We start from the raw sequence: 16,743 nt of genomic DNA, 5'->3' as shown, positions 1-16,743 counted from the left end.
CAAGTTTAAAAAGTTTCATTTCTTTTACTGAAAAAAGACAAGGAGGACAGAGGACAAAAAGAAAGGACAATGAAGAACGAAAAAAGACATAGCGTGAGGGCCGAAGGCCCATTCAGAACGAACACTGTGATCAGAGGTAGGCAGTACAATACATAAGAAGTATGTTTTATGCCAGACAAAGAGCTAGTTTTAAAGGTTGCAAGATCAAATTTGTTTGATCAATTTACAACGGCTAAGAAACAGTCAAGTTTTTTTTTTTTTTTTTTTTTTTTTTTTTTTTTTTTTTTTTTTTTTTTTTTTACGAATAAAAACACATTAGGCCTAGTTGTTAGGATGTGGTTAAGTCATGGTTTAAAACTAACGAAAAATCTTGCTTTTTGGCAATCCAGTTGAAGTAGGACGAAAAGTAGGAAGTTCTCGAATTGGTAATGAAGAAGCCATAGGAAAAGATTTAGAAGAAGTATGAGGTGCAGGAGAAGAAGTAGCGAGTAAATCTCTGAACAGAGGGGTGGAGGGCAAGCGCGCACACCTTCGTTGGCCCGAGGTAGAATAGTGATGCGATGGGTTGTATTAGCACATTCTACAGCATTCTGTAGTTGTCTCAACCATTTTTGAAAAGAAAATGTAAAAATACTCATTTTGAGGAGATATAATTTTGAGTTTGGGTCCTCCTGTTTTCCCTAGAAATAAGAAAATCCCCTAGAAACAGAAAAAAGAAGAAATACCTGAAGGTCAAGGTATAGCTGAAGGGCTTTTTCTTGAGAAGAATCGCTGTCCATCATGGGTAGCATCAAAAGGGTAGTGATACGCTCAAGGTTCCCAGCTCCCATATTTTTGCTTTTTAACGGCGACAAAAACATTTGTAAAATATTCTTATTCAAAATGGATTCAATCGAAGTCAAGGCATCACTGAAATATTAATATTTATTAGATTGGAAAAAAACATACTAAAAAAAGATAATAAAGCGGTGAAGATTAAGATATATAAAAAGGGTGGTCTGCTTTCAGACTTGCAGGGTAAAGTTATATCAACGTAAAAATTGTGTTGGCTACTTTTCTCTCCAAGTTGACTACTCTTTACAAACTAATAGAAAATAAGCTGGTACTACCTAGATGGAGCGATCCCTCCACGTAAAGATTGATTGTCGGGTTGAATGACTTTCTAGTATGTTCTTATCTACGAGCTCTTAACATATAGCACTAGGATAAGGAACACTCGACGACCTGATTCTGGCCGGCATTAATCAGGGTAACCTAGACCAAGGAAATGATGGGTATATTTATAAAAAGCAATTTTTTTCTATAAAAAACCTAGCATATTTATGATTTCTACCCGATCCACTTTTTTCTGTCTCCCGACTGGGATTAAACTCATGGTTTGCCTATGTTTAGCCATTTGGCTTTTTAGCCATTTAGCCAATTTAGCTTTTTAGCCAAAAAAAACTCATGGTTTTTTTTAGCCATTTGGCTTGTTTGTAAACACGAAAAGTTTCCGCTTGTTTCCCTTTACCATTCAGCGTGACAACAAAGGAGAGAGTTTACGCAAAGAAAAAATCTTAATAATTGTATAACAACCAAAATAAAAATCATAGAAAATCTCGGTTTTCAGATATGAATAGACCAAAGATAGGGCCAGGGAACAAAAAACTGTTTTCATTTTGATGTCCATGGTACTGTAAAACTGCAGGACCAAACAGAATAAAGAACTCTGGAATTTCGTCCAGAAGCTCGTGGATGAGGCAAATGATCGGGAGAATCCGTTCATGTCCCCTTGAAAAGTGTCAAACTGTTTTTTTTTAGCAAATGATGACAGATTAAACGTTAATTATTAAAATTTTACATGATGAAAATGATGCTAAACGAGGAATTTGTAGAGTCGATAATGTTGATCATTTGGAAAGAACCCTGAATATTTTGACACTACATCCGAGGGTGTTCCTCGGAACCAGCAGAGAGCTAGGGCAGCGGTCGACAACCCGCAGCTCCCGACCCACATGCAGCAATTGGTCGTCAAAGGGCGGCTCTTGAGAGACTCTTCGACATTCTGAACATGCATATTCCAAAATCAAAATGAACCGCAAAAAAATATAAACGCCTTAAAACTTCTTTTAATCACCGCGTCAACATGAATAATGGGAAACCAGAAGCTTCATATCCATGTTTTCAAATCAAAGTCTCTTAAAATTTTCTTATTGGTTTATTTCCAAAAACATGTTTAGTTTGGAATCCGTGAGCAATGTTGCTTCTTTACATCCGCACCTATCACGTCTAACTAAGCTATCAAATTACTTACGGGAGAATTTGTACTTGTAGTTTGTCGAGAAAAAAAAATGAGAAAAAGTCAGTTTGAAAAATTTTAGGAAATGTAGCATTTTTGCTTTTGCACTAAAACATTTTATTTAACATTAATCAACCGTTATAGATTGTTAACTATTTGATGTTAAGCTGAAAATACTTGGCTCTGTTTAACATGTGGAGGTTTGTGGCCTGTTGAACAAATACAAGGTCTCGATCCAAATAGGCTAGACATATAAGTGCATGATAAATTATCGGTTTGATTAAATGCTTGTTAATTTATTTGATTTCGATTTTGACGTTTTTATGGATAATATTTTACACACTAACTGTGGCTTTTCATTAGATTTTTTTTTAGTTATTTGTCCCTTTGAACCAAAAAGGTTCCCGATCTATTCTATTTTACTTTTCCGTTTCATCATCTATTATAGTGTTAATATGTCATGTAGTAAAAATAACGTGAAGATTAAAAGAACTAAAATAAATGACTTGATTTATGAACGAGAGTAAACACAGGTTTTGCTAAAAAAAAAAAATTGGATTTAAAGATAAAATGTTGAGCAAAGGGAATAAAAATTCCAGAAATTTTCTGGAGTTTATATCTTAACTGATTCCTGAAAGTTTCGTTCATCTGGCTGACAACTTTCTTCAAATTAAAATTTTGTTCGGAAAGCGATTCTTAACGCACAAACTTTTTCGGAAAGACGCAATAAAACAGAAACGAAACAAAAACGTAATTCAACAAATAGGCATTTCAAAGAAATTCATTCATTCCAGAAGATGAGAAGTTCATCAAGGAGGCACACTCGTGCCTCTATAAAGAGGCGACACACGACAATGTTAAGCGATCTTCGGTTCCAGTGGTCGCAGACGGATGGGGAGGGATGCATTTCGTAGCCCGAGCTCCAACTAAGAAACCTGCAAAATTTCATCCCCCTCCAACTTTTTCTTCATGGGGAAAATCTGGCCGAAAGTTTCGACCTGTCAACCCAAGCCCCCCTTTAACGTTGTCCGATCGGGCTGAAATTCACAAGTTAAGGTCCCCTAGGGCCCAGGAGCTTATCCGCGAAATTTCAGCTTGATCCGATAACTCCTTCCCTGTTTTCCAGAAACCATCCATTAGCTATTTAATTAACGGATTTCTCTCCATAAGAGCCCATGTTAATTTGAAATTTTTAAAAGCTATTGAGAAGTTATATTTACACACATGCAAGTTATTAGCTCAGTTGGTAGAGCGTGAGACTTTTAATCCTCGGGTCAAGGGTTCAAGTCCCTTACGGGCAGTTTTTTTTCACAACATCAAAAAAATTTTGATAACACCTGGACAGCTTATCATTTGAGAGATAACAGAATATTAGCTTCTTATGAGCAAAAGAAACATTTCGGTCATTCTATCTATTTTTTTTCTATTTTATACAATGATTTAAAAGCGGGGGGGGGGGCGGCAGCCACCCAAGTTCCTCTCCTAATTCCTGTACGAGGAGTACAGGAATTATTAAATTACATCCACCATGGATTGTAGAAAAACGTATAGAAATTAAATGAAAAAAAACTTCGTTTTCTTAAAGAGTTAAAGAGGCTGCGTCCCAAAGTCGAACCTTAAAACGTACAGGAATTAGAAGAGGCAGTTGGGGGGCTGCCGCCCCCCAAACCCCCAGCTTTTAAAGACTCTTTTGTACAGGTTTTTTTTGGGGGGGGACTTCATTGTTACTAATTACTAGTTTCGGCGCAATGGTTCTCCTGTCCTCTTGTGTTTAACATTTTTCGAAGTTATTCCATTATTCATTCATTTCAATTTTTTGTTAATTAAAAGAGGGCCTTTCCGAAGCCAAGAGCTGGGGGTTAGCAAAAAAACAAGAAACCTGTACAAAAGAGTCTTTGAAAGCTGGGGGTTTGGGGGGCGGCAGCCCCCCAACTGCCTCTTCTAATTCCTGTACGTTTTAAGGTTCGACTTTGGGACGCAGCCTCTTTAACTCTTTAAGAAAACGAAGTTTTTTTCATATAATATGAAATAAAACAGAGACGATTTATCATTTTTTATCCTTTTCATTGTGAAACAATGCAAAAAAGGATGTGAAACAATGCAATGTTAAAAAGGATTTGTTTTTTTTGGGGGGAGGGGGTCTACAAAAATTCTAAAACACAAAAAATTTGTTTATATTCATTTTGGTTAAGTTTTTACGAGCCGGAAAAACATTTTGGGGGGTGGGGGCTGGGGAGTTCAAACCCTCTACCCCACTGCCTGGACACGGCCTTGATTCAAATACTTGGACACTTTTAGTGGTTCAGCTTTACTTCTATTCCTTGATTTACGTTAACAGGATGTAAGTGAGATTATCTATTAATGTAATGGCTTAAAAGTGTTTTGAGCAATTGATTTTCTGAAGGAGAAATTTACAGTTTAAATTATGGACATGCTTAGTAATTAATTTTTTGTAAACGTAATGGAGGAAAAGATTTTACGCAGTGACAAACCCAGGGGCGGATGGTGACTACCCCTTGGCTGGAGTGCAGCTTATTTATTCGCAATTTGGTTCATATCAATGCGTAGCGGTCCACCACCGAAGGCCCTCCCCCCGTTCAGGGACATTTGAAATCTCTAATAGATGATACTTGCCCTTATATGAATCTCTCAAGCTCATCAGAATAAAATGACCGTCGGAATTTTAAAAGATAAATACACCCCTGGAACAGGACACACGAAGGTGGCATTGAGAAATACTCGGATACTACACACAGGCCTTATCAAGGATTTTTTCGGGGGGAGGGGGTTTACAAAAGAATTTTTTGGAGGGGGTACAACAAAGACTTTAAAAAACGCATCAAAAATTTGTTTATATCAATTTTTGTTACGTTTTTACGAGTTGGACAACCATTTCGGGGGGAGGGTTCAAAACCTCAACCTCCCCCCCCCCGCTAAACCTTCCTTAATTTTTATAATATATAAGACGGCATTAAACTCACCAAACCCTGCTCATGAGAAAAAAAAGAAGAAAATTAAAATATACTATTTAAAATTTACAATAATGAAAAATACATATGTATGACCGTCATCAATTGTTCTCACGATTAAAAAAACTCTTAGAAACTTTTTTTTAAATTGTATGTCATGTGTACTATACATGGAGGAATATTTTGAAGAAGCTTCATCAACCTTGTGAAGCATGAATTTCAACACATTGAAACAACGTTGTGAAACATTAAAACATGAATTTCATATAATCAATTTAATAAATAATTTTTAAAGAAATAATTATTAAAAACTAAAAGCAAATACATCAAATTAACCTTGCCTTTGGCTAAAGTAACCAATTTAACACTTTTCATATTGTGAAATTTCTGCTGAAAAATTTAAAGTTTTATTGTTAAATTTTCCCATTAAACTTTTCATTTATATAATCATTTTACATAATATAATACTGTTTTACTATGGAATTTTCATTTGAGAAAAGACTGTGAAAATCATGTCAAAAGACAGACTTGAAACACTTTTTAAGAATTGTTAAAATCTAGCTAAATTTATATGGGTTTCCTTTCAAAAGTATATAAGTTGTGTTTTTCGGTAATCATAAATGATAGCGAAGGAAGGCACCTAATATTAAAGATAAAGAATAAAAACAAAATGACAGAAAACTTTGAGCTTAAGGCTCAAGCCCCTCTCCCTAAATGTCTATATTTTTATGGTAGATGACGCAAACGAAGAAGGGAAAATAGATACAAATAATTAAGACGCGAAAAAAAAAGACAAAAAATTGAGCTTCCCGCCCATCCTCCCTGAACGATAATAATTTTACAATTACTTACATAATCTTATACATGCTTCAAATAATTCAACAGATTTTCGGTTGACTTTTCAAACCTGCCCCTATCCCTTAAAAAAAAGTTGGGTACGTGCCTTAGATATTCAGAGATTACTTCTTAGACCAAACTTGTTTTCCATTTACAAGAATTTAAGAGAGATAACCAAAAACCAAAACCAATTGGTTTGGTTTAAAAAAAAAAACAATTGTTTAAACCTTGAATATAATGTGCTGTTCTCATCTACTGTAATTGAATTCTTTATATATTTAATGCTCATCAGAGTAACACGCTAAGCTTCTTGTGTCAAATAAGCGCTTTTTCTATTAAGAGTAAATAAATTGATTGATTGCATGGCAGACAGTTTTTTCTGTCTGCCATACGATCTGAGGAAGGTAAGCAAGAACGGTGTGTGAAAGCACAGGATGGTTGGCCCCCAGCCCCCCATTGCACTTCCTGGCTGAAGGGCCACGAAACAGAGATCAGCACCGCCGGTTTGGAGCTTAAGGGTCTAGTACAGTCTACTTACCTACTTCTTACTTACTTAGACAGTTTTTTCCGGAAAAAACATTTTAGAATTTTTAAGAAAATAATTATGCTGAGTGAATTAAAATTTAAGATTTCCCAAAACTGACGTTTGCTTTGATGTCATTTCATGGGAGCTGATCCTATTCAAGTCTATCCCCCCACCCCAGCTTATTCAAGCACATACAGCTGTTTATTGTTTTTTACTTTCTCTGTTAAAACAATGTTTTTGTCATCTTTCTTCTTTTTTTTATGAATGTGTTTTGTATATCGCTGCTCTCAAAATTCCCAAGCTTTGTAGCGAAGAGCCACTGCCCCAACACTTTTTCTTTAGATACATCATATTTCAGAATCAGAAAGCTTAGCCTTCTTTATGAGGAGGCTTCAGATATCAAGGTGAGATAAAGGGTGCAGTCTATTTTAAGTAGAATAAATTAATCAAGGCATAGACATAATAAAGAAACTAGAAGTAGATTTATGTAAAGCATAAAACAAATAGGCTTATGGAAGAGCAAAAAGAAAACCCAAAATTGAAAGTATCAGCCATATGCTTATTGGCTAGAAATATAATTATTGAAATATGATTATGATTATTATTATTAATGAAGCACGAATAAATAGAGAATTCGTGTTTTCCTTCTTTTAACCACATGACGACATCCTCGAACACTATTTTTGAAATTTAGGAGGCAAAATCTGCGTGACAATACTAGTAATCATAACTGCACTGAGGGAGGGGCGGGTGTCTACTACTGAAAACTGGTCTAAAGGGCCCTTTCCCTTCGGAAAAACCAAAAAAGTGTTAGCAAATATTCACATATTTCAGATCCCTCCCTTCCTCACACAAGAATTGCTCTGATAAGAGTGAGATCTACACCCCCCTATAACAACAAATTCAGGATAAGTTGCATCTGAACACCTTTTCAGGTGTTTAATATATATATATATATATATATATATATATATATATATATATATATATATATATGTAACATATATTATATTGTATTAAATATATATATATATATATATATATATATATATATATATATATATATATATATATATATATATATATATATATATATATATATATATATATATATATATATATATATATATATATATATATATATATAAATATATATAATATGTAACATATATTATATTCTATTAAATATAATATATATATATATATATATATATATATATATATATATAATATGTAACATATATTATATTGTATTAAATATAATATATATATATATATATATATATATATATATATATATGTGTGTGTGTGTGTGTGTGTGTAACATCATGTTAATGTTTGTCAATATAAATTTCATTGATGGCATTATTTTAGCGTTTTTTTTTTTTTGTCGAATGCCAAAATCACTTGTAGACGACTTGGGTGCCGGCCGGGGTGTTGTAAACGGTAGAGCAGTAATTTACACTGCGATCTGCTGAGACTAAGCCTACGACCGGGAGATTTGTCTTGCCAGCTACCTCTATTGCTAATGAGTCTCCAAGCTTTCTTCCACCAAAATAAAGTTGCGTCAAAAGACAGAGCAGAAGTAGTCTCAACTGATTCATTAACATAAGTATAGAAACCCCTTGGCATTAATTGTCAGTGGGTACACCATGAATTTGTGTACAACTTTTTAACGATAAACAGCACATCTTGATAATAGATACAAATTACTAACTAATTAGTTTTCAAACCTTAGAGCTTCATCAAGAAATATCTTCCATTCTTCATTTTCAACTTCTTCTTGTTCTTCCTGGGCCATTTTTCTAGCTTCCATTTTGGCTCGATTCGGCTGGGAACTTGCAAACCCCGTATTTGGCAACATAGGGTTGTACTCGATAGCTTTCACAGGATTACTAGACAAGTTAAGAGTTGATAAATTTTTGCTGATTAATTTTTCGTTGATTCGATCAGAAAATTCTTTCATTTCTTCAATATTCTGCTGGGCTGTACATATTTGGAAGTTGCTCATTCCGTGGCAAGGATTGAAGTTGAAACGCATTGGACCAGTTATCTGAAATTAAGAATTTCTATTACCGACCTAGTCCGACATCTGATATCAGTCAAATATCGCAGCAAGAAGATATAGGCTAAACTTGAATTAATAAAAAATAAAATTAATGTCAACTTATTGTTAAAACTTTAATGTTTGTTTCCAATGTATTTTCTAAAATACTAGCATCCGAAAAGGAGACATATGTCAAAAGCTATAACATATTGACATATGTGACATATGTCAAATATGCAAACATATGTCAAACATTTGTGATATATGCTTTGACATATGTCAAAAGCTATAACCTATTGACATATGTGACATATGTCAAATATGCAAACATATGTCAAACATATGTGATATATGCTTTGACATATGTCAAAAGCTATACTGATAATAAAGTTCATAAAAAAAGGTCAAATGCAGAACACCAATAACGTATTTAAAGGTGAGACAGAATCAAATATTCCGCAGTAACGAACCGTAGTAAGGAGCGACCAGGCTCAATAGTAACCGAAACTCTAAAAAATGGAATTTTGACACCAATATATACATCAAAAGAAGTGGAATTTAATGCTAATTTTAAATATACAAGTTTCATCAAGTTTAGTCTTAGTTACGAGCCAGCCAAAATTGGCCTTATATTTCAAAAAAAAGAAGAAAGACCCCCCTAAAAGTCATTAATCTTAATGAAAATTACACCATCAGATTCAGGGTATCAGAGAAACCCAACTGTAGAGGTTTCAAACTCATATCTGCAAAAAATGTGGAATTTTGTATTTTTTGCCAGAAGATCACAGATGCGTGTTTATGTTACGTGACGTGTTTATGTGTTACGAGGGAAGGGGGCTACGTGAGAGGATTGTTCATGGAGGAATTTATCATGCGAGAAGAGAATTTCCATGAAGGGTGCGCAGGATTTTCCACCGTTATTTGAAGAAAAACAACGAGAAACTAATTAAAAGTTTTTTAATTTAAAGTAAGGAGCAACATAAAAACTTAAAACGAACGGAAATTATTACTTATATGAGGGAGTTCGTCAACTCCTCAATACCTCGCTCTTTATGCTAAAGCATTTTTAGTAATTTCAAAAGAGCTATTTATTCTAATTAAACCACTTTTGTGATTCAGGGGCCATTCTTAAAGAATTGGAACACAATTCAAATTTTAGTGCAAAGAACACAGTATTGACGAGGAGACGAATCCCGTCATATACGTAATGAAAATATTAGTGACCATCTATTTATGTAAACCATCTATTGTTAAAAGAAAAGTACTAAAAGTGTGGAAAAACTAAATAAGAGGGTCATTTGCACCATCCATGTTGTAGCTTCCGCGAGGAGTTGGCTCCTACCCCTTTTATGGTTACCAATACCTATGCTCAAGAAGGGTACGAGGTCTCTGACGGCTCATTATTGATTGAAGCAAAGTTCATGTGAAGAGTTTTTACCGCCTACTGTGACGAACCAAGTACCCATTGAGCTGGTGATCATCTAGCTTTCAAAGAATTAAAAAAAAAAAAACTAATTGGATTTACTTCTAATAGATGACGAGCAACACATCTCAAAACCATTCTAATGGTTCCGTTTAAGGTAGACCCCGTCATATACTTCGGAAATCTTATACGTCGGTTCATATACGTCGGAAATCTTAGAAAACGCTTAGAGTGGAGAGATCAGGGCGAAACTTAGTGGGAAGAATTAGCATGAGTCCTAGATACGTGATTGACATAACTGGACTAAATCCGCTCTCTTTGGGGGAGTTGGAGGGGGTGTTAATTTGGAAAGAACGGGTCTTCGAATCTTCATGAAATTTGATATTTAGAAGGAACTCATGACTCAGAGCTCCTATTTTGAATCCCGACTAGGTCTGATGACATTGGGGGGTGTTGGAGGGGGAAACCGGAAATCTTGGAAAACGCTTAGAGTGGAGAGATCGGGATGAATGGTTCCGGGATAATGGTTCCGTTTAAGGTAGACCACTTAACGCAAGTGGTCTCCGATTTTAGTCGGATCAGCTTTGACATATGAGGAAAGAGGCTGGCTCTGCTTTCAATTGTGTAACTGAGACAAACCTTGACCTCAGTATTATCGACAGTGAACTTCATGATCATGAGCATGCTTTAGGCTTCACTCTAGTTCTGTTTTTATATGCTTTTTCTTTTTATTCATTATTATTTATTTTTGATTTTATTAAGAGACCAATTCTGTGAAATTAAGGAGCTAAAGCTTGCCTGTCTGGAAAATGGTACCTTACCCTACACTAGTGCAAAATATAAATGTTGAAGGTAAAATCATAGTTTTGACAACAAAATAGGTTCACCAACCCACAAAAAGTGAGTAGGGGGGGAAGGCAAATATTTTTACAGCTTTTATTTAATGAAAATACAAAAATATACTTTTACAAAATGTAGAAGAGGGATTTTTTGGATTATTTTTTCAATGAAAACACCAAAACAGGGCTTTTCAATTCCTGGAGGGGTAATCTAGGGGCAGTCCTTCCCTAATTGACGCCCCAGCAAAAGAAGTTGGTATTCCCTTCGCGACACAAGGGCTAGCAAATGTGTAAGTGTTACGGGACTACAAACCTATTCCTGCTGCCTAAGGTCAAGACACCCGAGATGTAGCTCTTAGAATATCTAGTCCCACCACACGCGAAGAGAGGGCCTTGATGGGCGATTATTGCTAGGGTTTATGAAAAGAATAAAAGTCTACAGTTGTTGAAGCTTGCCCAAGCCTATAAGCCTTTTAAATGCCGACCAGGCAAGGTCAGGTGAAATAGGAGCGCCAAACAGCCAACCTACGCACCAACTGGCTAAGCTTAAGGATGCTGGTTGTTTTATCAGGTATAACGCCTCATCCAGGATGACCTTGCCAGTTTTAACCCAGCTTGAACTTTCCCAAACTGAGAAAGGTAGGACAAAACCATCCGCTCGTAAAATCTTTCCCAGCAGAGGTAGCCGTTGTTCTACGACAATGTACCTTATTTATATTATTATTGTTTATATTATCTATTGTGATGTGTATTACAAAATACTGTGATGTATGCGTGATTGTGATGTACTATATTGTGATTTGAATTTTCGAACACTGTGTTGTATGGCTCCGTTCGGCTTACAATAAATCTATCTATCTATCTATTTATCTAAAGTCCAAGCATCAACAAGACCATACCTTATCTGAAGTTCTGGTTTATGGTTATACAGTAGTTATTGTGACTCGCAGCAACCCATATATGCACGAAATTTTTGCAGGCTGCACTTGCTCAAACCCAGCAGGGATTTTTGAAAACTACAAAAAGGAAAGCGTTGTCCTACCTGGCCAAAAATTATTTTCAAAAGCTTTCACAAGGTAGCTGTCATTTTGTGACAGCATGTCAAGCAGTATACAGCAAAACAACTACAGCTTGTCGTAAATTATTGCATAAAGTTAGCACTGCAATTGAAAATGGCGGTTGAAAATAAGGTAACAAAACATAACTTTTTGCAAAACTATACTTAACAATAATTAAACAACAGATAAAACCCCAATTTAGAACTGGAGGGGGTCTATTTAATGTTTTAAGGCAGATGAATGTCTCCAGAGTTTAGGCTTTCCACACTCTATTGCTAGGAAAATATTTCAAACGCCACCTATACTTCTCTACCATTAGAGCTGCACATAGTACATGCCTATACAATGATAAACAAAAATAGGCCTGTTCTAAGTATAAGCATCATCATTTCAGAAAAAATGTACTATTTCGTTTAAACAGTTCTGATCAGCGGAATTCAGACCAATCATATTTTTTTTTTTTTTTTTTTTTTTTTTTTTTTTTTTTTTTTTTTTTTTTTTTTTGCTATTTCTCCTTAATGTTAGGCAATCATTCAAGTAAATGTTTAATGCCTAAGTTTGTATCAATAAAAGAAGCAATTCCCTTTTGGGAATTTTCTTTTGCAGAAACTGCGTTTTTAGTCTATTGTACTTTCAAACTTTGTTTTGTTCTTTTTTCCTTTTCCCCATCTTTTATTAGTTTTTTCAATCACAACAATTACTTTCCAACAAAGCTATGATTCGTGGAAATCTAACTATTCAGAATTTTTTCCTTTTTTTGCAAGCAGTGTTTATTGGTGGAAAGTTACACATGGACGCGAGTATTGTACTACTTAGAAAAGAGATTAAGATTATGCGGTCTTGTCTGAAGTAAGCTTACGTAATTGTCTTTATTTTGAAACCCTCCATACTGGGCTGTTGTGTTTCTACGCCGAAGAGCCATGATATCAACAGGAGGCACTGGTCTTCCAAAATCTTGTGCTACGGGTGGGGCTCGCTGTATTGGGGTACTATTTCGTCTGTTTCCTCCAATTTGATGGCCGACCCCTGACAAAAACCTAGAAAAAAGTTTATTGATGTGAACAAAAAAAAAATATACGTTCGTTCACATTTACTCATTTTGTTTTGTGATATTCCTTTAATCCTTTTGCAAACGTTAAACAAATACAGAACAATCTTATAAGGGTTTATACACTATACCACTTTAACATTTCCCAGGATTGGCGCAGGTTCACCAAAGCCTCAGACAAAGGATTTGCTATGCGAATGTTATAGTGCATTGGCTGAGAATTATCTTCTAGAGAAAAGTCTAGGACAATTTGAGAGGGTTAATTCAGGAGCTCCCAAAACGAAAACCCAATTTGGTAGTAGCAGTAGAACAATTTTATTAGAAATAAAAATTTTTTAATCAATAGCACAACATAAGCGAAGCTTCAGTGCTAAATTCAAGGACAAAAAAGACAACATGGAGAATGTGGAGAATGAAACCATATACCGAAACCAGCAACCATAAAAAACATAAACAATACATTACGTGTATTGCGTGACCCCAAGAAAACAATAAATAACAAACAAAAAAAATACATAAATATTACAAATGAACAACCTATGGGAAATTTATTTTATTTAATCTGTTTCAAAAGTATACCTACCGAGCAACTCCACACGTAAATCAGACTTAAACTGGCCAAAGCTACCTATTTCCTTAATATCTATACTCAGTTTATTCCAAAGTTAGAATAAAATTGAATAAGGAAACTACCGTTTTTCTTATGCTTATTTTTCTTTTTCATTGTGCGGTTAGAAAAACTTTCAACCGTTGCAACCCCCAAACTTTTAAAAAAGGTATGTCTCTAGTATAATTTTTCCTTAAAAGAAAAAATGACACATTAGTTAAAGAGGATCTAAAAATGTTGGGCTCTTGACACCAACTCCATTTTCATGTGCATGGAGGCACATTTCTTTGGCCTAAAACGTATATGAAGCGAATAAAAGGTAAAACAATAAGCACAGGTATGCAGTGTTGCCAACTGCCGACGTCAAAAGAATGCAAATCTACGCTAAAAAGAGTGATTTTGGGCCAAAAAGAGTGCAAGTTGAAAAATTTGTTTGCCAAGGACTGGTAGGGGCAATTGCCCCCCCCCCTTGCCTCATAGAATTTGGAACGAGCTTTTAGTGCTTTATGCCTACTCTTAACTACTACGGATTTCTTCAGAAATTCTCAGAAGAGTGTAATCAATATCTTTGTTCTGTTCAACCATCTCTTTTAATCTTAAAATGTCTTGACTACTGCTATTGCTGCTGCTTTCTACTGCTACGACTGCTTCCTTCAGAAGTTCTCTTGCCTCTATCAGAAAAGTGTAACCGATATCTTTCTTCTGTTTAACCATATCTTTATTCAATCATATGGTCTACACCAGCACATTGGTTACGGGCAATATGAAAAGTAATTTTAGAAATTTTGAGTTATCCCCCTTGGAATGTCTTGGAATATCCTGGGTTATATCACGTGGGTAAAATTTTCCCTGGCTACAATTTGTTTTCCTTTCATTCTTTCGAACGTTAATAATTCAGGAACTTGTCTCTGAGAATTGTGCTTATTCAACCATATGATCTAAGTAGTGCAGTGGTTATGGGCAATGTGAAAAGTAATTTTATAAATTTTTTCGTTATACACTTGTACCCTTGGAATACCCTCTTACCTTGTCCGTAGAGGAGCTTTTTGAAACAGATCTTGCCTCTGAATTTCTTTGGCCAGCTCCTGAGATGGTGTTAAAGGATTTGTCAAAGGATTTCCTGGTAAATTTTTATCACAGCTCAATATCAGAATATGACCAGTCACAAATGGATGCACTAACAGGTCTTGCCAAGAAAACCTTTTTCTCGAGTCTTTCTCCAGCAAACCCTATAAAAAGGAAAATAAAGTATTCTAGCTTTCAACTAGCCGATAACTAGAAGTAAATAAACGACTAAAATAAAAGGAAATTCAAGGTAATTTTATAGAAAATTCGATATGGGTCTAACCAAATAGGAAAATTTGAATGCCAAAAACAGCTAAGAAACGTACATCTATACGCAATATACAGTAATAACATACAGGAGCAGGCATATCAATCCCACCCTTGATGATTCCCACTCATATTCCCTCTTGATAATTCGAAACGTTCCTAAGAATCAAACAATCAATCATCAGAATGAAGATAGGAAGTTATTTTTTTTATTTATAAGTTTATTTCAAGTTTCTTCTTTATACCCTTATACCCTTGGAATACCCTCTTACCTTGTCCGTAGAGGAGCTTGAACGTGCCAGAACTAGCATTGTTAAATTACGATCCGAAATATTATTCTAAAAAAAACTGATTTTATCGTTCATGTACCGGGGTTAATATACTTATGAATCACAATGTGAAAGCTACAGTGTATAATATTGGAAGCTACAATCATGACAGTGGTCAAATATGGTTCTGAAGCATGGGCGCTCGGAAAAGCGGATGAAGATTTTCTAGGTAATTTGGCGGTTCAATCTCGCTTTCTAATGCTACAATGAGAGAAAGGTTGAGATAGCTTGGACACGTTTTGCGTATGAGGAATGACAGATTGCCGAAGATTGTCCTTTTTGGCCAACAGTCAAGGGCTAAACGGAAAGTAAGTCGTCCGCGGTTGGAGTAGGAAACTTGTGATTTATTGAAATACAAGAATAGTAGAAAAATAAATTCAAATATTAAGGATAAAGAATAGAAATCAATCAAAATTTAAGTTAATTATTCACAAGAATTTATCAAGTAAAAACGATCAAAGTACAATACTAATATGCAAGAATGTATCCAGGAATTTTTGCGGGGGGATGGGTACAAAAAAACTTAAAAACTCATCAAAAATGTATTTGTTTTCATTTTTGTTATGTTTTTACGAGTCGGAAAAACATTCCAGGGGGGGGGGGGTTCAAGCCCCCTGGATGCGGCCTTACTAATATACGTAAAATGTTAACAGAAACTGATTAACATAAATAATTAGTAAAGGAAAAATATCTTGGAAGTGAAAAAGGGATGTAAAATCAACTGGAGTAAAAAATTAGCAAAAGTTAAAAGTTAAAAGAAGCAAAAATTTCGAAGAAGCAAAAATAATTAAACAGAAAAATTAATTGAGGCCATAAGTTGAAAGATGCAAAGAATCAATGTGCAAGTCAAATTAATAATTGGCAAATTAATAAGACAAAAACATAAAATGTAAAGGTTAATAGAAGTCATTAATAGAAGCCTCTATCAAGTATTAACAACCTCTAGAACCAAATGAGTATACCAGGAGGTAAATTCACATTTTCTTCATCTGTCTTTAATTTCAAGTTTCAATTCTTTTATTTATTTACTGAACTTTTCCAAATATCTAATTTTTTAACAATTAAAAACTTGATTTTCTCCCTGTCTTTGAAATTGAGCGAACAGTAATATCCAGAAGGTGCCAGAGGGTGTGTTCAAAGCAGAATCAGGTCAAAAGCGAATAGGTTATGAGAAGTATTTTTCTACTTGATTGTAGAATGCTGCATGAATAATTTTATGTTCTCTTTCACTGAGGAAGTCGTAGCATAGGAGGCCGTTAGTGCACTAAGGAAACCGTAACTGCTTGTTTATGATCCATCAATCGGTTATGATTCGTTAATATCGTTATGGATTCGTTAATATCGTAACACACTGCTTTTTTATGATCCACCAATCGGTTGTGACTCGCCAATATCGTTATGGAGTCTACTATTGACTATCCTTATGTAATGTTAGGAGTTAATTTTACCT

At 34.8% G+C, this 16,743-nt stretch overlaps 1 protein-coding gene across 2 annotated transcripts in view; it reads right to left on the bottom strand.

Moving 5' to 3' along the window:
• LOC136040279 (serine/threonine-protein kinase cst-1-like) overlaps window positions 1-16,743 on the bottom strand; it is a 91,230-nt gene that overhangs the window by 5,493 nt on the left and 68,994 nt on the right. For both annotated transcript variants that reach the window (XR_010620659.1, XM_065724523.1), the window contains exons 6-9: window positions 14,659-14,861; window positions 12,837-13,014; window positions 8,344-8,663; window positions 726-909 (exon numbers count right to left, since the gene is read on the bottom strand). Coding sequence is in view for 1 of the 2 variants with exons in the window: in XM_065724523.1 (XP_065580595.1) it covers window positions 726-909; window positions 8,344-8,663; window positions 12,837-13,014; window positions 14,659-14,861 (885 nt within the window). In the remaining variant the exon portion in view is untranslated. The remainder of the gene's footprint in view (window positions 1-725; window positions 910-8,343; window positions 8,664-12,836; window positions 13,015-14,658; window positions 14,862-16,743) is intronic.

The sequence above is a fragment of the Artemia franciscana genome, chromosome 20 (assembly GCF_032884065.1).
Source record: "Artemia franciscana chromosome 20, ASM3288406v1, whole genome shotgun sequence".
NCBI classification, from domain to species: Eukaryota; Metazoa; Arthropoda; class Branchiopoda; order Anostraca; family Artemiidae; genus Artemia; species Artemia franciscana.
The sequence above is the reverse complement of the archived record's forward strand: the minus strand, read 5'-3'. Positions and strand labels throughout refer to the sequence as shown.